Source organism: Phascolarctos cinereus, unplaced genomic scaffold (assembly GCF_003287225.1).
Source record: "Phascolarctos cinereus isolate Bilbo 61053 unplaced genomic scaffold, phaCin_HiC Scaffold_3;HRSCAF=262, whole genome shotgun sequence".
NCBI classification, from domain to species: Eukaryota; Metazoa; Chordata; class Mammalia; order Diprotodontia; family Phascolarctidae; genus Phascolarctos; species Phascolarctos cinereus.
This window is the reverse complement of record NW_027555736.1, coordinates 230,511,536-230,535,908: the sequence shown is the minus strand read 5'-3', so window position 1 is coordinate 230,535,908 and position 24,373 is coordinate 230,511,536. Positions and strand designations below refer to the sequence as shown.

Below are 24,373 nucleotides of genomic sequence, written 5' to 3'. Positions count from 1 at the left end.
GCCGCTCTGAGGCAATGGCTCTCCCAGGGGAGAAATGCAAGGATACTTAGGCAACTGGAAAGAGGGAGAAAATGTCTTTTTTGCTTTTAGGGAGGAATAATTTGTATTATTTAAGATACAGGGGACAATTTGGCTAAGACTAAGGTTAAAAATATACTCTTCATCTCAGCCCATTTCTTCCTTAGCCTAATAAGTGAGGGATGGTGTTTAAAGGGAAAGGCATATTATAGTAGGAAGAGTTAGGAGACTTGCATTCTAGTCTAGTCTCTACTCCTAACCAGTTATATGCCATTATGAAATTCACAACCTCTGGGACCTGGTTTCTTAATATATCTATCTGAAGTGCAATATGATATAGTGAAAGCGTTGTGGATGTCAATATAGGAGAAAACTGTGTTCAGATTCTGTTTCCAATGCTCAACAACTTGGTGACCATGGACAAGTTACTTAATTTTTCTGAGTTTCAGTTTTCTCATCTGTAAAATGGGGAAAATAATACCTAAAGTGCCTACCTCATGGACCAACCACAATAATGTGTATCTACAGTGGTTTACAAGGTTCAACGCATTATATAATTCTCAGCTATTATTACCAATAAGGCAAATGGCTGGGGAAATGTCTGAGTCACTATTTATTGTTCCAGTTAGTTCTTCCACAACCTAAGAGGGCATCTGTGAATGCACTGGAATGGAAAAGAGGCAGGTGTTGTCTTTTTCTCTAATATCTCCACATTTCCACTAGACAAAGTGATTGTGAAGGTCCATTCCAGCTCTAAAATTCTACATTCTAGGCTCTTTTGGCATATTCAAAGTCTGAAGGTATAGTTTCTGCCTCCATCTTTAGACCTCCAGGGATCAGCGCTGTCCATATTGTATGCACAAGACTCAAATCAAACATCCTTCTCCCCAGTCCTCCTCCACAAAGGGTAAGGGTGAAGTTGAGCCGTTCAAAAAAAAAGGCTGGCAAAAACTTACCAGAGCTTTTAGATCCAAACAATCTTGCCAACTACCTTTCAAACATTTAAGGCTGAACAAAACCCAGGATGCATTTTTGCTCTCGACTACTTTGAGGCTGTCAACCTTTAAAATCAGGGTTATCATCAAGCACCATGAAACTCACGTGTTCCAGATTCCTCACCCCACAGAAGAACAAAATGTTTCTTGTCCAGAGGATCATTTGAGGGCCAAAACATTTGAAGAGCCCCTTTAAAAGACTTTGGACTACAAGCCTTTGTGTGTGGTACAATGAAAAGAGAACTAGTTCTAGAGATGGAGGGTCTAGGATTAAACCTCTTCTCTGTCACTTACCTTCTATGTGACCTTGGGCAAGTCGTTTGACTTTCATAGACCTCAGTTTCCTCATCTACAAAATGAAGGGACTCTAAGGTCCGTCTTGGTTCTAAGTCTGTTATCTCTGAATGGAGAAGTCACCTTCAACACTGCCCAAATTGACTTTCCCAAAGAGAGGCTCAGGATTCATTCCTAAGTTCAGCTCTGTGTAGGCCCCCATTATGCATGGTTAAATGCTGTCCCCCATCCCCAGACTGTTACCTCAACAAACAAATTTCCTGCATTACCTTCAGGGAAAAGGATGGGAGTAGAAATCTGGCCTTGATTTGGTTCCCAAATCAAAGGAAGCTGACTTTATGGTTATTTTGCTACCTGGCAAAAAGAGGAACACGGGGTGGCAGGTGGGGACTAACACATTATGAACCTTAGGTTCAACAGAGTACCTGGTCAGAGATGGCTTTAAGAAGCTTTCCTGGAAATGTCCTCTAGTCCTCTAAAGTTGGGATACACACAAAGACAACATAGTAAGAGATATTTAAAATACAGATCAGGCCTTACTGCGTGACCCCACTGTTCCAACAATCAGTCCCCATTTTTAGTTGATAGGGAGATTTCTCTTCTCATTCTTAATTACTTCCTCTCTGCTTTTTCCAGCTGCTGTCTGGGTGGGACCTCTGTTTTCCCTGACTTTGCACCACCAATCAGACAAAACCAATCAAAACACCAATTCATTAGGACCCAGTGTAAACAAAACTGGTAATCAGACTGACACCCTTCAATTCTCTTGACCAGTGCCTTGCAAGCTTCCTATCTCTTGAACCAATGAACTTCCATTTTTAATGGACAGATGTTTTTAATGTGACGATCCCCTGTCTCCCAAGACCATTTAGAGTTTGACTGTTTTGAATGCATTTGGGGATAAAAACACCTCTGGTCATTAATCTGGATTCCAACTCATCTTCTGAGTTATCCTGGTGAGTTACCATATCTTCATACCTATCCAATGATGTCATACTCATAGCTCCATGGTAGGGTTGAATTTGAAGAATATCAAAGATTCAACTAATTCAAAGGCTTTCTGGGCCTTCTTAGACTTTTCTCCTGGGAGAAGGGCGAGCTGCAGTGACCTGCTTGTAAACTCTGCCCAATGGTACAACAATAGGGAACTTTACCTAGGCTTCTGTGTGACCATCCCCCCTGAACAATGGATGCCACCATTCAATGCTGTGTCTGTGACCAAGCCATGTGATGATGTAACCAGTGTGTCTATAACACAGCCATGTGATGGTTCCAATGACCTCCTGAGGCTCAGTGCATTGTTCTGTGTGCAGCACAGTGCCTTATACATAGCAAACAACTTAGAGTGAATTTAGAATCAAGTGGTACTATTGGAAAAACTTGAATGGAAGAGTCAGAGTCATCCGAAAGGTTGTTGTGGTAGTTAGATCACGGGACTTGAAGTCAGAAATACCTAGTTTCAAATCCTGCCTCAGATTTTTTACTAGCTGTGTGGTCTGGTCAAGTCACTTAACCTCTCTATGCCTCAGTTTCCTCATCTGCAAAAGGAAGTTGTGCTCAATGGCCTCTAAGATTCCTTGCCACTCTAAGTCAATGGTCTTATGGGATCATTTGTTTGTTTTGCTTTGAAAATGTTGACTGTGGTTCACATTTAGACTTATACCTCTAAAGCCAAATAGTTTACCCATACCAGCCTATTCATTTTTTTTATTTATCAGGTAAGTGATACTGTGACACAGAATGCAAAAATGACTGGGTAGATTAGTGGGCTGGTTGACTAGCACTGAGGACCCCTACCTTTCCTCCCTTAAATTTGAGGCTCACAGATGCCCCAGAAGGTGAGGGACTCCTTCTTCAGCTGTTACCCTGCTTTATACTTTCTGGCGACTCTTTCCCAACCAAATTTCTTTATGCATTTGCTCTTTAATCAATAACCATTCGTTCGGGTCTCTTTAGTTAGATTGCTAGTTTCTTGAGAGCAGGGCCTACATCTTTTGCTTGTGTTGTGGCCATTAACATTTAGAAACTAATATTTTGCTTGGTACACAGAGAGGCAAGGAGGGGAGGAAGAGAAGAAGAGGGGAGGGAAGAGAGAGAGGAGGAAATAGGGTAGGGGAAGGAGAGGGGAAGGGGAAAGGCAGGAAAGAAAGAGGTGAGAAGAGGGGAAAAGAGGGGAAGAGCAAGACAAGGGGAGGAAAGGGGAGAGAAAGAAAAGGAAAGGGGAAGAGGAGAGGAAGGAGAGACGACAAGAGGAAGGGAAGGAGAGAGGAGTAGGAGGGGAGAGTTCTATTTAGGCAAGTTAGCCAATGAGGAAGAATCTAGAAAGTAGGTTAGAAAATCTAGTCCAAATTCAAGCTCTAAAGTCCCTGGGTGGATGGAATGGAAAATAGGATTCAGTCCTTTGACTTCTGAGCTCAGGATATCTATTGGCACTTGTTAGTTAACCCAGAGTCAATGACAAACCCCTCCCCAAGAAAAGTAAGAAGGAGGTCAAGAAATGGAGGGAATCTTGGATATAGATGTCTTTCCAGAAGCAAAATGTCCTTCGGAATACCCCCTCCTTGGCTGTTGCTGTATCTCAGGCTTGGGAGAGGATCAAAAAGCCTCGGGGAAGCAGAAGTATCATCTTTGTGTCACGAAGTGTGGGCAGGATTTGTGGGGGCGGGAGGAAGGAGCTAGAGGGTTTTTTTTCCCCAGGTTTGAGGCTGATTGTTCTTCCTACTCTGTGCCCACACGGAGCTCATTTCGGTCAGGAAAATAAATGAGTTGAAAGTGTAGTCATGTGCTCATTATAAAAATCAATAATAATAATATTGATACTAATGATAGTGAGATGTATGAAGGAAAGAAAATGTGATGCAGTGATTTGTAAGCATTACCAGGAAGTTGGTGGGGTTAATGTTACTGGTCCCTGGGGCACTATGAGACCGCCCCATTTCTTAAAGGGCATGTGTTCATCTTCCCTTCTCCACTCCTTCTCAGACCTTCCCTTCCCCCCCCCCCCACCACTACCACCACACACACACACCACACACACACACACACACACACACACACACACACACACACACACCCCAGCAGTATTTATTTGTGTTACACAAACCAGACTAGGGTTGGTGCCTGTCCTGAGCAGCCATTTCAGTCGCTGCCTGGGCTGGAGGTCATTATTAGTAATTATATCTCTGCCCAAGAGGGTTCTGGCTGCCTGCCAGCCCAGGCTCCTGTTGTCCTCTGACCAGCACTGGGAAACATAGCCATCAGCACAAACATTTCCTTTCCTTGGCAGGGCCCTGGCCCTCTGGTGGGGCAGAGGAGTGGGAAAGCCTTGGCATATCTCGATTGCAAGGTCATTGGCAGAGCAAATCAAAGCTTTTTTGCCAGAGGCAAGAAACAAAGAGAGGGAGAAACTGAAGGGGGGAGGCTAGGAATGAGATAACTCAAGCCTGAGTATACCCTAATGTAACCTTGGACAAGAAAATTAACCTTCTTGGTCCTCAGTTCCCTCCTCTCTAAAATTAAGGGGTTAAACTAGATGACCTCTGAAGTCCTTTCCAGCTCAAAATTTATGATCTTCTAATCCTTTAATACATGTGTTATGATCTCTGGCATCCCCCTTAGAGCTGCCTTATTTTTATTTCCTGTTTTAGTCACCTTGGTAAAAGCCCCAACTCTGAAGGGGTTACACCAGTTCTCATGTGCCACGTGACACTTTTCAGCTAGGAATTTGCTCTCAGCTGCCCACTCAGAGGACAGTAAAATCCCTTTCAAAGAGTCCAAATGGTGTCCAATTCCACCTTTAAAGATAAAGAATCTAGGGACACAGCTTGCACAGAGATGGCCAGAGCCCACTTGGAACTAATATTCTTCTTCTCCTCTGAGGGTTCCCAGGGATGCCCTGGGTATGTCTCTTCCCTGTAGCTAGATAAGCAGAATGAGCAAGCACCCAATTGAACTCAAGGGAAGATGATACATCTGGGGACTAGAACTGTGGTTTCTGTGTTATAGGGAACTTCCAGGTGAGAAAGCTCCTTTCACCAATGAATGTCAGCGCCTTCTTTCTAATTTAAGTCTTAGAGAGCTGCTTAGAGCACTTAGGGGTTAATTAATTTGCTCAGGGTTACACAGGCAGTTTGTTTAAGAGGTAAGATTAGAACCCAAGTCTTCCTGGCTCTTAGACCAGCTTTCTACCCTGCTTGCATGAGATGTAGAATCATAAAGTTGAAAGCTGCACAAAATCTTAGAGATCAATCCATCTAAATTCCTCATGTTACATGAGAAAGCTGAGGCTGAGAAATGAAATGTCTTCTCTATTGGGAGGGATTCATTTGGCCCTCCTAGTTCTCACATACACACACACACACACACACACACACAAGATGCTGATGGCTATCAGCTATGGCCAGATGAACAGTAGCCATTAAACTCTGCAAACTCCATAGATGGAAATCAGCATCTTTTTCTCAGCCAAAACACAGTAGAGCCCCTCTGCTAGACAATAATTTTCAACAGAAAGGAGATTTGGTCAAAGAAAGCAAGCCGGACCATCCCTAGAGAGTTACCCAAATCATTTAGTAAGCCAAATCATTCCATGTTCCCTAACATTGGCATTTAGGTGAAATTAGGTTAAAATGAGCACGCTGGTCAGGGATGAAGGGGGGAAGGAAGCCACAAAGAACCCATCTGGAGCCAGAGGCTAGAAGCAGAAGTAGAGAATAAAGAGTCAGTTCTACCCATTTGTTTTAGTGACCCTGTAGTGGTAGAATTTACGTGTGGTGAAGCCTCAAAACATTTTTTAATGTTTTAGTCCCTTCTCTACCCACTGAAAGGAGAAAAGAAGAGACAAACTCCCTTTGTGCTAATTGACTCTAGAACAGGGCTAACAGCATTTTCTCAGTTGCTGCTAAGGCCATGTGTCTATATCTCTGCCAAAGCTACGGTTGAACCTCAGATTTCTATTTTAGAAAGATTAGCTTACACCCTCAATTCTACCAGCATTTATTAAATTCCTACTATGGGACTTAGTAGGAAGAGTGGCATAACAGAAGTGTTAGCCTTTAGGCTAACATGGGTTCAAATCTTACCTCTGACGAATATTGGCTGTGTGACCCTGGGCAAGTCACCTGACCTGAAAGTACCACCACACCCCCAAACACCCCCCCCAAGTAATTCTCTAAGGTTATAAAGTTGTATAACAGTTACCAATATCCTTTGGAACTCCTTGCATCTGTGAATCATCAGGACAGGACCAAAAAAATGTGTCAGTCACTAAGGTAGCATGTTTTGCAAGGCTCCTATTCAACTGGGAGATTTTCCCTACCTTCTGTTTCTGAATAGACTGAAGAAACATCATAAGGTCAGGTCCATATCCAGAACTAGGAATCCTTACATCTGGGCAAATTCAGTTCAGAAGGAGAGGATGGCACAGAAGACAATGTGACCATGGGCATACAGATGAGTAGGAGATGGAACAACTTATCTTCCAGAGGATTCAGCCCTTGCCACTCCAAGGGATGAGGGTTGAAAGAAAAGGTGAGTCCAGAGAGAATGTTGCCATGACCATGGGACCATTCTGGGTATGCTACAGGGCATGAGCCAGGAGAGAAGTGGAGACAGCAGTCAACAGGAAGAAGAACCATACCACCCCCTCCCCACCCATGTTGGTGCCCTGAGACAAAGCCCTGGTTATGGAATCATAGCCCTAGTCACAGAAATTAGAAAAGACTTCATCAGTCCAACCCATAAAAGAAAGGAGTTGGCACTATAGAACACACTGGACAAGTGATCATCCCATCTCAGCTTGAGGATCTCCAATGAAGGGAAATAGAGATTTCCTCCCAAGTAAACCCATTTCACTTTGAGATAGTTCTAAATGTTAAGAAGTTTCCCCTGATATCAAGTCCAAATTTTTTTCTTCTTTAATATTTTATTTTTTCCCAATTACATGTAAAAAAGATTTTTAACATTCTTTTTTTCAAATTTTGAGTTCCAAATTCTCTCCCTTCCTCCCCTCCCCCCCTCATTGAGAAGGCAAACAATTTTACATAGGTTATACATGTGGAGTCATGCAAAACACATTTCCATGTAAGTCATTCTGTGAAAGAAGACACAGACAAAAAAAGAAAGAAAGAAAAAATGTCTTTGATCTGCACCCAGGCTCTACCAGTTCTTTCTCTGAAGATGGACAGCACCTTTCATATAAATCCTGCAGAACTGTCTTGGATCATTGTATTGCTGAGAATAGCTAAGTTATTCACAATAGATCATCATAGAATATTGCTGTTACTATGTATGACATTCTCCTGGTTCTGTAACAGTTCATGTTTTTTCTGAGAGCATCCTGCTAATCATTTCTTAAAGCACGATAGTATTCCATCACAATCATATTCAACAACTTGTTCAGCCATTCTGCAGTTGATGGACATCCCCTCAATTTCCAATTCTTTGACACCACTAAAAGAGCTGCTATCAATATTTTTGTACACATAGGTCCTTTTCCTTTTTGTTTTTTATCTCTTTGGGATGCAGACCTAGTAGTGGTATTGCTTGGTCAAAGTATCTCCATGGTTTTATAGCTCATTGGGCATAGCTCCAAATTACTTTCCAGAACGGTTGATTCAGTATATAACTTCACCAACAGTACATCAATTCAAATCAAATCAATTCAATCAATTAGTGATATAATTTTTTCCATATACCCTCCAACATTTGTCATTTTCCTTTTTCAGCCAATCTGACAGGTGTGAAGTAGTAGCTCGCAGTTGTTTTAATTGCATTTTTCTCATCAATAGTGATTTAGAGTATTTTTCACATGACTATAGATAGCGTTGATTACTTTAAAAACTGCCTGTTCATATTCTTTGACCATTTGCCAATTGAGGAATGACTCTTATTTCTATAAATTTGACTCAGTTTTCTATATGTTTGAGAAATGAAATCTTTACCAGAGAAACTCATCGTAAAGGTTTTTTTCACAGTAATAATTGACAATTTTGTATTTCCCTCTATCCTATTTTCCCCATTTATCCTACTCTCTCTCTTTCTCTCTCTTCTCTCTCTCTCTCTCTCCTCTCTCTCTCTCTCTCTCTCTCTCTCTCTCTCTTGTTTAACCCTTTCCATTCTCAAGTGTTTTGCTTCTGACTTTTACTTCCCCAAACTGTCCTTCCTTCTATCAGTTTCCCCTCCCTTCTTTATCCCCTTTGCTTCCTACTTTCCTGTATGGTAAGATAAATTCCTACCATCCAACTGAGTGTATATATTATCCCCTCTTTGAGCCAATTCTGATGAGAGTAATATCAATGTGCCCCAATCCCTGCTTGCCCCATTTCCCTTAAACTACAAAATCTCTTTCAGGCCTCTTTTATGTCAGATAATTTATCCTATTCTACCTCTCCCTTTCCCCTTCTCCCAGTGCATTCTTTGCCATCCTTTAATTTTATGTTTTTAGATAATCATACCATCACATTTAACTCACACCTCTGCTTTCTGTCTGTGTATACTCTTTCTAGCTGCCCTAATAATGAGAAAGTCTTTTAGGAGTTATAAATATAATTTTCCCATGTAGGAATATAAACAGTTTTTAATTTTATCAAATCCCTTATGATTTCTCTTTCCTGTTTATCTCTTTATGCTTCTTTTACATCTTGTATCTGAAAGTCAAATTTTCTATTCAGCTCTGGTCTTTTCAACAGAAATGCTTGAAAGTCTTCTGTCTCATTGAATGTCCATTTTCCCCTGAAGGATTATACTCAGTTTTTCTGGACAGGTGATTCTTAGTTGTAATTCTAGTTCTTTTTCCCTCTGGAATATCATATTCCAAGCCCTCTGATTTAATGTAGAAGCTGCTAAATCTTGTGCTATCCTAACTCTGGCTCCATGATATGTGAATTGCTTCTTTTTGGCTGCTTGAAGTATTTTCTCCTTGACCTGGGAGGTCTGGAATTTAGCTATCATATTCCTGGAGTTTTCAATTTGGGATCTCTTTCAGGAGGTGAGTAGTGGATTCTTTCGATTTCTATTTTACCCTCTGGTTCTAGAACATCAAGGCAGTTTTCCTTGATAACTTCTTGAAAGATGATGTCTAGATTCTCTAATTGATCATGACTTCCAGGTAGTCCAATAATTCTTAAAGTATCTCTCCTGGATCTATTTTCCAGGTCAGGTGCTTTTCCAGTGAGATATTTCACCTTTTTTCATTCTTTTGGTTTTGTTTGATTGTTTCTGGATGTCTCATAAAGTCATTAGCTTCCACTTGTCCAATTCTAACTTTTAAGGAATTATTTTCTTCAGTGAACTTTTGTACTACCTTTTCCATTTGGCCAATTTTACTTATTAAGGAGTTCTTCTCTTCAGTGAATTTTTGCATATCTTTTTCCATTTGGCCAATTCTGCTTTTTCAGGCATTCTTCTCTTCACTGGATTTTTGTGTTGCTTTTACCATTTGGTTTTTTAAGGTGCTATTTTCTTCAGTATTTTTTGTGGCTCCTTTACCAAGCTGTTGACCCTTTTTTTCATGATTTTCTCAAATCACTCTCATTTCTCTTCCGAATTTTTGTTCTACTTCTCTTACTTGATTTTTAAAATACTTTTTGAACTCTTCCATGGCCTGAGACTAATTAGTATTTTTCTTTGAGGCTTTGGATGCAGGAATTTTGACTTTGTTGTCTTCTGAGTGTGTGTTTTCATCTTCCTTGTCACCATAGTAACTTTCTATGGTCAGATTTTTTTTTCTGTTCTTTGCTCATTTTCTAGCCTATTTCTTGACTTTTAACTCTATGATAAAGTGAGGATCTGCTCCCACGTGGAGGGGTCATTGTCCCAAGTTTTAGGTTTTTTGTGCAGCTGTTTTCAGAGGTAATTCTGGGGACTTGCAAGTTTTTGGCTCTTCCAAGATGGTATGATCTAGAGAAAGGTGTGTTTACTATTCTCCTGTACTGTGCAGTGGTTTATGCGCAACCACAAGCACTCTTTTCAGCTCCGGAACTGTAATTATGGTCCCTGTTTCCCTGTGGCCACAAGCTCTGCTTTGATAGTGTGCCTCCTCACACAGGGACTAAGACCCAGGACCGCAACTCAGATCCAAGTATAGGCAATGCAACACAGTCCTATTCCTAGTGCCACAAAAGGGACCCCTGTAAATCTCCTTCTGACTCATTGTCTGGTCCTTTACCATATGTGGGCTGAGAAGTCTGGAAACCACCATTGCTACCACTGACTCAGTCACCTGGAATACTATTTATGGTTTGCTGGGGCCCAGTCTTCACTGGCTTGCACTCCTCTCTCACCCTAGTGCAACAGATCTTTCCTGCTGATCTTCTAAGTTGAATTGGGCTGGCAAATTGTTTCACTCTATCTTTTTTTGGGTTCTGCTGCTCTAGAATTTGTTAAGAGTCATTATTTAAAGGTATTTGGAAGTATGGGGGTTTGGGAGAGAGCTCAGGCAAGTTTCTGCCTTTGCTCTAACATCTTGGTCCCTCCTGTCCCATCTTGGCTCCTCCTGTCCCAAATTTTTATCCTTGAAACTCCCAAGCATTATTCTTGGTTCTACCTTCTGGTGCCACATATAATAGCTCTATTCCCTTCCTCTTCCACATGACAGCCCTTGATACTTGAAGACAAATATTTGAAGAGAGCTATCATGTTCCCTCTGAGTCTTCTCTTCCCTTCTCCAAGTTAAACATTCTTCGTGCTCTGCTCACTCCTAACATCTCTGCTCTCCTGATTCAACTAGCCACTCCAACAACAGGAAGAAAGGGGCGTTAGGGAAACCTTCAGAAAGCATGTGTCTGACTGGGGACCCTATAACTAGGCAAAGATCCTTGATCTTAAGAGGAGTGAAAGGAGGGTAGTATTGTTTCCTCTGTCATTATTTGCCTCTCTGTCCTTAGACACTGATTCACTAGGCCAGTATAACAGGGTCTTGAAGAAGTAATGGCTATTTACTTTTCACTACCTACTGTCTAGCCATTTGGTCCTGGGGGGAGAGGACAGTATTGATTGACTTCCAAATGGAAGTCAGTAATTCAGTTCCTCCCACATACAGACACACACATACACACACACACACACACACACACACACACACACACACACAAAACTGTCCCTTGTTCTGTTATAGACTCCTTATTACCCTCTGCTGGTCACTTCTCCTCCTGCCTCTTCCCTGAGCATCTCTAAATATAGAAAAATTGTGTCCCCTCAAGGACTGAAAGAAAATTGCCTCAACACCCTTCTCTCCCTAGTCTTTCCTTCTTCCTTCCACCATCAGCCCTCTCACAGCCTCTACTAATAAGCTGTGTCAAGCTGAAAGCTGCTATCAAACCTTAGATGACATTACTGCATCAGGGCTACAGATGGAAGCTCCATTTGTTAGCATTATAGTGACCCTGGGCCCCAGGAAACATAATAGAAACTCCATTTGTTCTAGAATGTTAAAAATTGTCTTTTAAAAAAACACTATATGTTGCAGAGAACACCCTGACTTGCAATGATAGGGAGAGTTTTCTCTCTTAGGAGTTTCATATAGCAATGAAATGACAGGTCCAGCCTCCCCAAAATAAATAAATAAATAAATAAATAAAAGATTTAAAAACAACAACACAATGGTTCTAGGACTTAACCAGCTCTTTACAGTAATGATGCAAGGACTATGATACATGGAAGGGCAGGGAAAGAGGAAGTGGACCAGCAATCTTTGAGCAAGTTATTTACAGGCAACACAGGGACTTTCTGGGACAAAATGCTTCTGTAGCATAAGTAAATCTTGGCCCTGGGTTGACAAGGAGAGGCGTTCAGGTTGTGTGTGATGCAGGGTACTGAGGAGATAGGCACATAAGAGATTTGGAACTGGAAGGAACCATAGAGTTCTAGTCCAACCCTCTGGTTTTATAGATGAGGAAACAGAGTAGTGATTTGCCCACTAGGTAGGTCATGTGGGTCATAGGTAGCAGAGCCAGGTATGGATCCAAATCTTCTTACTGTAAATTCACTATCAGTGCCCTTTCTCCTATACCCTGCTACCTCAGAGATGAGGGGCGAGGGAAGGAGTTTTGCTCTCTACCTAAGGAAAACTGTCATCCATAACATCTAAAAAAGTACCATAAAATTTTCATGGAATCACTGAATTCTAGAATTAGTATTGAGTTAGACTAGGTCTAGAAACTTCAGTCCACCTCATGCTAGAAAAGGAATCCTCACAAAAAGTAAGTTGTAGACCCAGGAATCTTCAAGCTTAAATTTGCCTCTTTGCAGCTCCCTCCTGTTGCTCCTGGTTCTGCCCTCCTGGACCAACTGAACAGGTTTGGTCCCCATTTCATGTGACAGCCTTTCAAAGACTTGAAGACAGCTATAATGGTCCCCCCCCACTCCAAGTCTTCTCTTCTCCTGACTGAGAATTTAGCTCATTCTGTTGCTCCCCATATGAAGTGTATTCATGGCTACCCACCTTCCCAGCCATCCTCTTTCAACCACTCTCCATCCCATAAATACCCCTGTCCCAAACTGCAGTGCTAGGAACCAAATAGAACACTCCAGATTTTGTAACCACATCCAAGCACAGAAAATTAAGACTCCAAACAATGTTTTCCCTAAATCACCATCAATAACAAAATACAAACACTGGCTTCCCAAACTTGTCCCTGTAGAAAAAGCAATAACAATCATCTCATTTTTCTTTCTTAAAATATCTGAATCTTTTTTTTCATCCTCTGTACCAGAGAGAAGGGAAGGGTTGAAAGGAATCGTGCTGTGTTCAAAGCAGGAGGACTAAAATGCACCACGAATGTAGCTCTCCAGGGTATCATGAAACCATCACTGTGAAATCCATTCCCTCCCCCATCCTTAAAACCTGTTATCTTCCCAAGGCTCTGATAGCTTCCACCCTCCCTTCCACCCACCCACCCACAGCCATCAATGTGGCTAGAGTCAAAAAAAATAAGAAACTTCTTGGGGGAAGCTATTCCTCCTGCTGTGGCCTGCACACTCTACCTGGTCTAGTGACAAAGAGAGGTCCCTGTGGTGCTAAGCCATTTCCACTTCTAGTACCCAGTTCTGAATGCAGACTTTTTTTGAGACATTGTAATTCAAACTCAGAAAGAAGAGAGAGCAGCCAAGTTAAGCGAGCACCCACATCCAGTCACATGAGTGAGGGCTGGAAGGGACCTTAGCGATCGATTATTCCACAGTTCCTATTTAGCAGTTGAAAAAAACAGAATCCTGTGATGATCAGCTGTGAAAGACTTGGCTACTCTGATCAATACCAAATGATCCAAGACAATTCCAAAGGACTCGGGATGAAAAAACACTATCCACCTCTGGAGAGAGAACTGATAAACTCTGAGTGCAAATTGAAATATAATTTTCACACTTTCTTTTTCTTGCTTTTTTTGGAAATTGGACTAATATGGAAATATGTTTTACATGATTTCACGTGTATAATTGTTATCATATTGCTTGCCTTCTCAGTAGGTAGGGGAGGGGTGGGAGGGAAGAGGATTATTTGGAATTCAAAATTTAAAAAGAAAAGAATGTTAAAATAAGCTTTTTTTTAAAAAAAGAAAATATGGAATCCCATAGAAGTGAATTGATTTATCTAGATCATAGACTTAGAGCTACAAAGAGGTCATCTAGTACAATGTTCTCATTTTATAGATGAGGAAACCGAGGCTGAGAATTATCCCAGGTCACATAGGGATTAAGTGGCAGAACAGGGATTCAAACCCAAAGTCCTCCGATTTCAAAGTGCTCTTTCCACTTTCTCACGTTGATTGCTTACTGTTTCACTTCTAGGTTACATGGCCACAGGTAGAAAAGGATTTGGAGCCTTGGGCTTGGATATGTCTGTTTTACCTTCCCTTTGTTAAGTATGCGGCTGGGTTGAGAGGCAGAGAATGTCTTTGGTTTCTTTAAGCATAAAATGAAGGGGTTAGACTCAATGTCCCTTCTACCTCTGGATCTGTGATCTAAAATGATTGCCGTTCACCTCACTGGTCAGCTTCCTGCTACAGCAAGTAGCCAGAGTAGGAAAAGTAATCAGGCAGGCAGTAATATTGAATTATGGGCTGTCTTTGTTGTTGTTCGGTTGAGTTCAACTCTTGATGATCCCATTTGGAGTTTTCTTGGCAACGATACTGTAGGGGTTTGCCATTTCCTTCTCCAGGTCATTTTACAGATGAGGAAACTGAGGCAAACTGGTTTAAATGGCTTGCCCAGGGTCACACAGCTAGTAAGTATCTGAGGCCAGATTTGAACTCAGGAAAATGAGTCTTGCTGACTTCAGCCCCAGTGCTCTATCCACTGTGCCACCTAGCTATTCCTAAGGGTTAACTTTAGCTGCCTTGCCATCCCTTAATAGTGACTTCTCCTAGGGGTCCAGCTATGCCTAGATTTTCTTGAATCAGTGGCAATTCTCTATTCTGAATTCTCCCTTCTTTTCCCCTTTACTTAGTTCTCCATCCTCGGTTCCTTAGCCCTCTGATGGAGGGCATAGCCCAGATTTAAAGCTAGCCATTAGAGACCATTTAGTTCCTAGTCCAATCCTCTCTTTTACAAGGTGAAGAAACTGAGGCCCAGAGGGGTTGAATGACTTGGCCAAAGTCACACCCAAGTCTTGCTCATAGTAAGTTGCAGGCCCAGGATTTGAACCCAGGTCCTCCAATTCCAAATCAAGTGCAACTTTCTTCCACTCTATCAGGCTGTTTCCCTGGAGTCACAATACTTTGAAAATTAAGGCTAAATTCAAGTACACCCTTCTAAAATTTCATCCCCCTCAGCTCAATCTCTATACACATCATGACAGACCCAAGATATCTTTGGCATGGTCTTACCCCAAAACAAGATGTCCCTCATTACTGAACTTCTATTGACCTATTTTTAATCCAGTGGAGCTTAGGAGCCATCTAGTCTAACTCCCTTAAATTTTACAGACAGGGAGCCTGAGACTCAGGAAAGTTAGGTGATTTGCCCAAAGTTACACAACTAGTAATCATCTAAGATGGGATTCCAACCCAGGTCCTTTGACTCAAGAACCAGGTCAACACTGCCTTGAGGGAGATATCAGGTAAGCACTTAACTCTGATACACTCAGGCAAAGGAAGCAGATGTGCAAGTTACTTTGGGTGTAGCCCAGATCCTGCAGCTACTTTACTTTAATACTTTGTTCCACCAAGGTTCAAAAGAGATGGTCAGTTTCAAATATTCTCACACTTTCCCTTTAAAACCAAATTAAGCAATATTTGGTGCCATCTAATAACAGCAGCTGGCATTTATAGGGTGCTTGCTGTTTGCAAAGCCCTCCCCTCACACTAATCCTGTGAGGGAGCAAGTGCAAGTATGATGATGCCCATTTTACAGAGGCAGAATTTAGGACCAGAGATATGAAATGATTCATCAGTGGCAGCAGGCTAGAAAGTATCAAAGTCAGGACTGGAACCCAAGTTTTCTGAACTGAAGTTCAATGTTCTTTTCCCTAGATTACATTGCTCTTGTGCCTCACTTTTCATATAGATTCTATCAATTCTTCTAACGAAAACGGGCTCTCACTATCAGGGTTTTGTTATCCCTGCTTTCCAGATGAGGAGAGTAAGGTATACAAAGATGAAAGGCGCTTCCTAGGGTCATTCCTCAAGAAAGCAGCAAAGCTGGGAACAGCATGCGGAAATCTTCTAAGGATGGCCCCATTCCAGACCCCTGAACACTTGACCACATGGTCTATCTGTCTCCTTATGGCAGACACTGGTGGTGAATTATTTTTCACAAGCTTGGGAAACTTGATAACTATATTTTCAGCATATGCTATCAGAGCAGATGTGCCTGCAGACAGAGAACTGGACAACCTTGTCATGTGCAATGATGCAGGACAGGCAGATTTCAGAGCAATCTACAAGGAGACCTGCATTGTCAACTGATTTTATAGAATCACAGAACATTAGATCAGGGAGAACTCTTAGAGGCTGACTCCAAACTCTTCATTTAACAGGCAGAGACCTGAGTCCCAAAAGATTTTGGTTTTGTATGCGTGTGTATGTGTATGTGTGTGTGTGTGTGTGTGTGTGTGTGTGTGTGTGTGTGTGTGTGTGTGTGTAGACACACACATACATACATTTACACATATATATTTAAGATTTAAGGAGTTACGGTATCTGAGATTATTTTAGTGAATTTTCATCCAAAATCAGTTGAAATGATTTTTTAAAACCTAATAATCAATCCTCTGGAGCATGGAGCATTGTCCCTTTGTGCCCTGAAAGAATTGAAGAGTCACCTCATCAAAAACAGAAAAAAATATGGTCAGTCTCATTTCACTCTCCCAGGTAGGCAAAGGGAAAAACAAAGAAATCACATGTGGAGAAAGTCCACCTCCAAAAAACATTTCCAGACTTCTTAAATACTCAATCGTTCATAATCCAAAGTAGGATTGCCAGGAGGAGAAGGCAATGTCTTGGGAGGAAGATGCGATTTCCATCTGGACAGTCCTTTTAAATGAGATCATTATATATGCGTGTAAATCACTCATAGCCTGCATTCTCCTACAGGAAAATGACCCAAGTCTCTTGTCATGGGTCGCTTCAGCAAAAGAAATAGATTGGGGAAAGGGGCAAGGTAGGGGTTGGGGGGGTGGGGGTAGGAACACCAAATGCTCAACTCCTCCCTATGCTACATCTGATTTACTGGCTGCCAGCAATTAGCACAGGAAATGTGAGCTCCTGCCAAATTCGAAAGCAAACAGAGCAGCAGAAGTGGCCAGCTACCCCAAATCCCAACAGGCTTCTTGGGGGAGTTTGTGGGCTAAAAATAACCTCTGCCTTTGTAGTCAGGAGCTGGACCAAGGTGTTGAAGCTGATAGCAGGGAAACAGAGCATGCGCTAGGGTCCCCACTGCAGAAACCTGCCCTTTGGGCAAATGATTTTCCAGAGACCTGCTGCCCCATTTCAAAGGCAGCCCGACAAGTTTCAGCCCATGGGGCCATCCTGGAATGCTCACCATTTTTAGAATCTGAGCTGATCATCCTCTACCTCAAGCATTAATTCTTTTTTTTTTTTTTAGGTAAAGTCAAAAGGGAGATTTGGAAGTCAAGGGAGATTTGAAAGTCAAGGAACCTCCAAAACTGATGCTTCTAAATAATTATTTTGTCTCATGATTCTAATTATTTGCTTTTTTTTTTAGGAGGAAAGGAAGACCAGATTTGTGACTACAAGCATAGAGGGAATTCCCAGTGAGGAACTCCCTTTACTAATACAGATTGGTACCTGCTCTTAAATTTACCTTCTTAGACACTTGTCCAGGAGCACTGATTGACTTGCCTAAGATCCCATACCCAGTATGTGTCAAAGGCAAGACTTGAACCCAGTTCCTCCAGACTTTGAAATGACCTCTCTATTCACTCTGCCAGGCAGCTTCTCAAACAATCAATAATCATCTCTCTGCTACTTATAAGACCTTCCCAGGAGTCATGCTTCAGTTCACCCCAGCAAAAAAATATACTGTCCGAATTGAGAAGTTCCTTGGCAAAAAGCACTCCTGGTGCCACTCACACTGTCAATACTGAAAGGGCTTCTAATGCCAAACTACACACTTGGTTTGGCTACCCCTTACCTAAGGAAAACCGACATCCCCTTGGCCTCCTGGCTCTCCAAGCTGTGGTGCTGGAGTTCCAACAAGAAAAGCTGATCAAAAAGTTTGGTTGGAAGGAAAGATTCTTTCTCTTTCTCTCCATAGTCTATACTTACAGAACCTTTCAAACTAATTTGCCTTCCATGCCCTCCCCCCCCAAAAAGCGCCAATCCAGGGGATTGCATCTAAGTCAATCAGACAAACACAGTGCCTTCCAAAGCTTCTGCTATTTGGGAAGCAAAGAGCAAACACTGGCTGGTGGCACATTTTCCCATTATTCTCTTCCTCTTTCCTTCATCTCCCTGTTCTTTCTTTTCCCACTCCTCTATCAAGTGATTCAATTCAGTGGGTGTGGACCCCTTGGGGTTATTCATGCCACTGGATATATTGTTGGGGCAGCAGGAAAGTAGAACTTGTTTTTCACATAAAGTCTCTGAGGGCAGAGTTTGGGAGCAACCCAGACTTTCAGGATGGTGGCCCCCTTTGGAACCAGGAAATTCCCAGTCAGGCTTGTTCTCTTGAACCAGTGAAAGGGTGGAAGGCATCATTGCCTGGTGGGATTTGTGAAGGGGGAGGAGAAGGCAAGTGAGAGGGCAAAGGGTTGGAGAATCATTGAAGGTTTCTTGGAACAGAGAGAACATAAAACACTAGACTACACAAGAATGACTATTCAGTGTTCACAGAACAGCTTCCATTTAGCCCAGAAACCAGTGAGAAAGCTTCAGTGCTCAGACAAAAATGAGGGAAATTTCAATGGGGAAGCAGGGGAGAGAGAAAGTGAGGGGAGGAATTGGAGCTTTCTTTCTTGAAAAGTACAAGTTCCTTCCAGTAAGACCCAGGAGGGGCCTGTCTGAAGTGGTGGAACCTACCCAAGGGAGGTAAATACATGTCTCCTCCTCTTGTTTGCAAGTGTCCTTGTGTGTCCCTCTGTGACTGTTTTCTCTTGTGTCGGTCTGTGTAGGTGTGGGGATGTGGGTGCTTGGTCTGAGTTGGGAACTTGTGTGCTGGTACCAGCTCGATGGGAGCAAGTGACATCCTGCATCCCGGGGGTCAGCCCCCTAGGCCTGGCAGCCAAAGGCGGAGGCTTTCTCTTTGAGCAATTCCCAGCACAGGTGGCAACTCCAGCTCCCTAGACAAGGAAAAAAACCCACAAGATTGTGTCAGTGTTAGCCCTGCCCCAGAGCCCAGATTATAAACCATCATAGAGATGGGGACTCTAACTGTCATTTCATTTGTGCAGTGAGGAAAGTCCCTCTCCCAAGACAGGTCATCGCTACCTGCACTGCAATGCAGTGTTAGAAAGCTGCCTGCGGCATTCAGAGCCAGGATATATTCGAACCTGGGTCCTCCTGGCTTCAAAGCCAACTCTGCCCCCTACTCTACTCTGCCTCTCTTGTCAGTACCATAATAAAGCTTTTGGAGGAGGGGGAGTGTCTCTGAAACCCCTTCCCCCAAATGTGACATTTTGGAGGATTTAAGGATCCCTTAAATCTGTAACCCATCTGTCCCCCATTTTCCTAGGAAAACTGAACAGAGACAAAGTACCTGGGCAGAATGCTTTACTCTTTAGACTGCTAGTAATGGAAAGAGGGCTGGCTTTGGAATTAGAAAGAACCAGGCTTAAAGTCCCACCCCACCTCCTTCCATACTAGCTGTGTGAACCTGGATAAGTCACTTTCCTATGTCTTAGGCAATTCTCTAACTCTATAAATTATAGATAGTTGTAATTATTATAAATTATGTAATTTATATGTAATTATAAATTATAATGTGTTATAATAATGTTATATATGATCTATACATGTTTGTATGTAACTATAAATTATAATGGTATATGATAAATGTTATGTTATAGCTGTTATAATTTACAGCTATCTGCATTAGTAAGGGAGAGATTTCCGCAGTCGGAGTTAATAATCTACATGGATAAAATAACAGGTCCAAAGAAAAAGAAATTTCTTCTAGGTTTCGAATACACACTCCTCACCCTTCCTCCAAATTTAGTCTTCAGGAATCTAGTCCTGGACCCTGTTTTCCTGGATATGCAGATTGTCTCTGTATTCTGGATCCAGTTTCTATTTTCTAAGAATCTATTTGCTACCATTCTCTACAAAGGCTTTCTGGATCAATGAGATAGTTGCTCCAGCAAAGCTGTTTCTCCAGTGACTCGGTATCCCCACAGGGGATCCTGAGGAAGGGGTAGCAGTGAACTACATAACCTTTTTATTTTCCCCCCACACTTCATCTTACATTGGTAATTTCACCATAAAATACCCTTCTGCACCCCTTAATTTGAGAGTTCTGTCAGTTACCTTCAGGGGGCTCAGCCACAGGGGGATTTAAACAATACATGTGATAGCCGCGGTCACAGTCATCACAGAAGAGCAGCTGGTCCTAATGGAGAAGGACAGAGAGAGATGGGGGGGATGCGAGAGAGACAGAGACAGAGAGAGGGAAAGAGGGAGGGAAGGAGAGAGAGGGAGAGGGAAAGGGAAGAGAGAGAGAGAGAGAGAGAGAGAGAGAGAGAGAGAGAGAGAGAGAGAGAGAGAGAGAGAGAGAGAGAAGGAGAACAGAGTTAATCTTTTAGGTCCACAAATCTTTCATGACCATCACCAAAATCCTGCTTTAATCTGCCTTTCTAATCCCATCTACTCACCTTGTAAACCAAACAAGCTGACCTGCTCAACAATCCCTGGACATTTCTTATAAGCTTACCTGCCACTGGTACTGTTATCAACCAGAATGCCCTCCTCCTTTTCTATATATCTAGATTTTTTAAAATCAAATTTTTAAAATTATTTTATGTTTATTTAACTTTTCATAGCCTAGAGAGGCAACTTGGTATAAATGAATAGTGTACCATCCTGGGAGTCAGAAAGATCTCAGTTCAAATTCTGTTTGATACATACCAGCTGTGTGGCTATGGGCAAATCACTTGACCTCTCAGTGATCCCAGCAACTGTCTAAGACTACAAGTTATAGAGCAGCCACTTCAGTGGAGAAGAGCCTCCCCCCCATGCTGATGAAATCATAGTTCTGGTTGGAAAAACTAAGAGACAGTCTGTAGTAATGGATAGATGGCTGAGTCTGAGGCCCAGAACACCTGGGTTCAAATCTTGCTTCTAACACATCCTAGCCTTTGGAAAGTCACAACCTCTTGGTGCTTCTGGAAACTTTTTTTTTAAATCTCCTTTTTTATGTCATCTCCAATTTTAGGCAACTTTGGGGGGGGGGCGGCTAGGCAATGTGGTTAATGACTTGCCCAGGGTCACACAGCTAGTAAGTGTCAAGTGTCTGAGGTCAGATTTGAACTTAGGTCCTCCTGACTCCAGAGCTGGTACTCTATCCACTTCACCACCTGCTGACCCTTTAGGCAACTTTTAAAGATTGTTAAGTTATAGTCCCAAGTGGAGTTGTTGAGCATTGGTGGAGGGAGTTTCCACAACAGAAATTCTCTATGCTAATGAAATCACAGCACCTGATTTCTTAATAAAAAAGGCTTATTCACTAACTATAAACTCCATGAAATCAGGAATGGTTCTATGAATCTCCAACTCAAAGTGTCCAGCACAGTGCCAGACATATGTAATGGGTTTTCAGGGATCACTTGTTGACCTTATCACTTGTACCTAGCGTCAGCAAGGTGTCAATGTCTGGCCTTGAACTCCTCTATCCTTTGGCTTAATTCGGGGGGGGGGGCTTTAATGGGAAAAACATCCCAGCAGTACTCTGCGCCTTGTCAGCTCTCCAGGAGGGAGAGAAAATGAAGCAATCCCTCCCCTTCAGCTCCTTGAAGTAAAGCAAGGTCCGAGTCTCCCTTCTTTTCTCACTGGCTATTCTGGATGACAGAGACTGAAACGAACTAAGTTCTGGGCAGTGATAAGCAAAGGAAGATTAGGGTTTGGGATCCCCAATCTCCCAGGGAGAAGTGAACCTCATTGCTTTGGCTACTGACCAATGATTTGTCAAGTGTTTCAGCACCACCATCACCCCTATTCCACCACGCAACCCCTAGACAGGTGAACAAAAGAGTGTTTGCAAAGGTGAGTTCAGTCTCAAAACCCATCTTTGCTTCCACCAGAGCCAAGGTCTAGTCTATGGATCAAGGACATAAAGAAAAGCTGCAGGTTAGGTCCTGTATTTAAATCAGTGTCTTAGAGCAGGGGGTCGATAGAGGAGAGGGGATAATCAGAGGCAAACACTTCTGAGGAGGGACAGGGTCAAAATAGAGAATAGAATAAATGGGGGGTGGGATAGGATGAAGGGAAATATACTTAGTTTTTCACAACAGGACGACTAGGGAAGTGTTTTGCCTGACTACACATCTATAACCTGTATTGAGATGCTTGCCTTTTCAATGAGGGTGGGTGGGGAGGGAGGAAGAGAGAAAATTTGTAACCCAAAGTTTTAAAAACACATGTTAAAATAAAAATAAATAAATAAACAAACAAATAAAAAGGTCAGTGTCTTGAATGTTGTAATTTAAGTCAGCAACCAAGTGTTAAGTATCTACTATGTATAACGTTCTGTGATGTGTTTATGTTTACAAATGTCTATCTACAAATATTTTACAAATATATGTGTATATTTACAAAGACAGAAATGAAAACAGCCCCTGCCTTCCATTAGCTTATGGTCAACTGGGAGGAGGAGGAGTGGAGGAGAGGGGAATATGCATACAGATAAATAAACACAAAAGCATATCAAGTAAGCCTAGAGTCATTGCAAAGCGAAGGGAGCTCTAACCATTGAGAGAGGCTCAGGAAAGGCTTTATATGAGGTGACATTTGGACTGAACCTTGGATGGAACTAGAAATTCTAAGCTGAAGAGTGAGAGCGTTCCTGGCATTGGGTGCAGCCAGTGGTGGGGGATAGCATGTTTTGTAAGGGGAACAGCAAGCCGGAATGTAGAGCACACGAAGGGGTAAGCAATGGGAAATAAATTCGGAAAGACAGGTTTTTAATAATCGCTTATTGGATCGAATTGAACCCATTCATGACCTCTAGGAGTCAGGGTCACTCTAGCAGCCTGGTCTTTGAAAGCTCTTTAACCTTGACATTTGAGAAGACCATGGTTCTCGGGCTCCAAGGGTGGCTACCCCTTCACTGCACCTGGCTGAACTGCAGGGGCTGCTGGGAGAGAATTTAGGATGACTCTAAAGCTTGCAAGAAGACATCCTTAATTTTCCTTTCCCTCCACCAATTCTCTCTTGGCTTCCCCTCCCTCCTTTTTTATAACTACTGCCCTCCCTTTCCTCCCACAGGGGATCATTCCTTTCTCTCCCTCCTCAGTAGGCTGCAAGTAGGCCCCCTTTGAATGATGAAACCTATCATATCCCCCACAGAGGAGGATACTCTCCAGGAATGAAGGCAATCCCAGAGGCAGAGGGAAAAGCTCTGCCTAGGGAAAGTGGGGCAAGGTCCAAAATGGGAGCCAAGGAGGCAACAAAGAAAAAACTGGCAGGGTAGGTTTGGAAAGAGAATTTCTCAGGGCACCCAAATCCAAGGGTCTGAGATGGAAGCAGAAAGGAGGGGGCTGAAGAAGAGACATCAAACATGTCAGTGAGGGAGTCAACAAGTATCTGTTACGTGTTTACTATGTGCCAGGTACTGTTACTTTGTACTAAGTGCAAATGCCGGGGGTACAGAGAAAAGCAAAAACTTGGTTCCTACTTTCAGGAAAGTCATATTCTAAAGAGGGAGAAGCCACGCACATAATTACAAACATCTAAGACAAAATGAGAGTAAATGGGAAGTAATCTCAGAGGGAAGGCACAAGCAGTTTGAGGGTGGGGTGGGGTGGAGGGTGTATGGAAGAGAAGGTGGACCAGGCCACCAGAGGAAAATGGGATTAGAGGGGCAGCTAGATGGCTCAGTGGACACAGCACCGGCCCTGAAGGTAGGAGAACCTAAGTTCAAATTCCATCTCAGACATTTACTAGTTTTGTGACCCTGGGCAAGCCACTTAACCCCAATTGCCTCTCTCCCCACATCAAAAAAAGAAGAAGATGGGGTTTGAGCTTGAAGGAAGTCAAGGCAGCCAGGAGGCAGAGGTGAAGAGAGAGCATTTCAGATTAGGACAGCCAGTGAAAAAGCCAGTGAGATATTCTATAGAATGAGAAGGCTTACTACCAAGAAGGTGCTGGCTAGCTGACCATGTAACAGACGGCAAAATGACCATCTGACTCCCCAAAAGTTGGGCCTCTCGTGGCAGCTAGGTGCACTCTCCAATCCTACATTGTCCTAATTCTTCAGTGTAGAGTATGGCCCCGATCTGCCTTTCCCTCTTCTGATTGATCCATGTTAGTGAAACTATGACTCAGGTGGCACCTAGGAACTGTCCAAAATTCCAGCAGGCTTTGCCCACAGATATTTTGATGAGACTACCCTCATCCTGAAGTGCTTGAAAATTTGGGTGAGAGGGCACAATAATAGGGAGAAGGGATGTTAACATCAGTCGT

General features: G+C 42.6%; 1 protein-coding gene across 2 annotated transcripts in view; it reads right to left on the bottom strand.

The window, feature by feature from the left end:
* Positions 1-4,361: 4,361 nt before the first annotated feature.
* DPF3 (double PHD fingers 3) overlaps positions 4,362-24,373 on the bottom strand; it is a 406,344-nt gene continuing 386,332 nt past the window's right edge. For both annotated transcript variants that reach the window (XM_020986373.2, XM_020986372.2), the window contains exons 10-11: positions 20,225-20,306; positions 4,362-19,041 (exon numbers count right to left, since the gene is read on the bottom strand). In XM_020986373.2, coding sequence (XP_020842032.1) covers positions 18,971-19,041; positions 20,225-20,306 — 153 coding nt within the window. In that variant the 3' untranslated portion in view covers positions 4,362-18,970. The remainder of the gene's footprint in view (positions 19,042-20,224; positions 20,307-24,373) is intronic.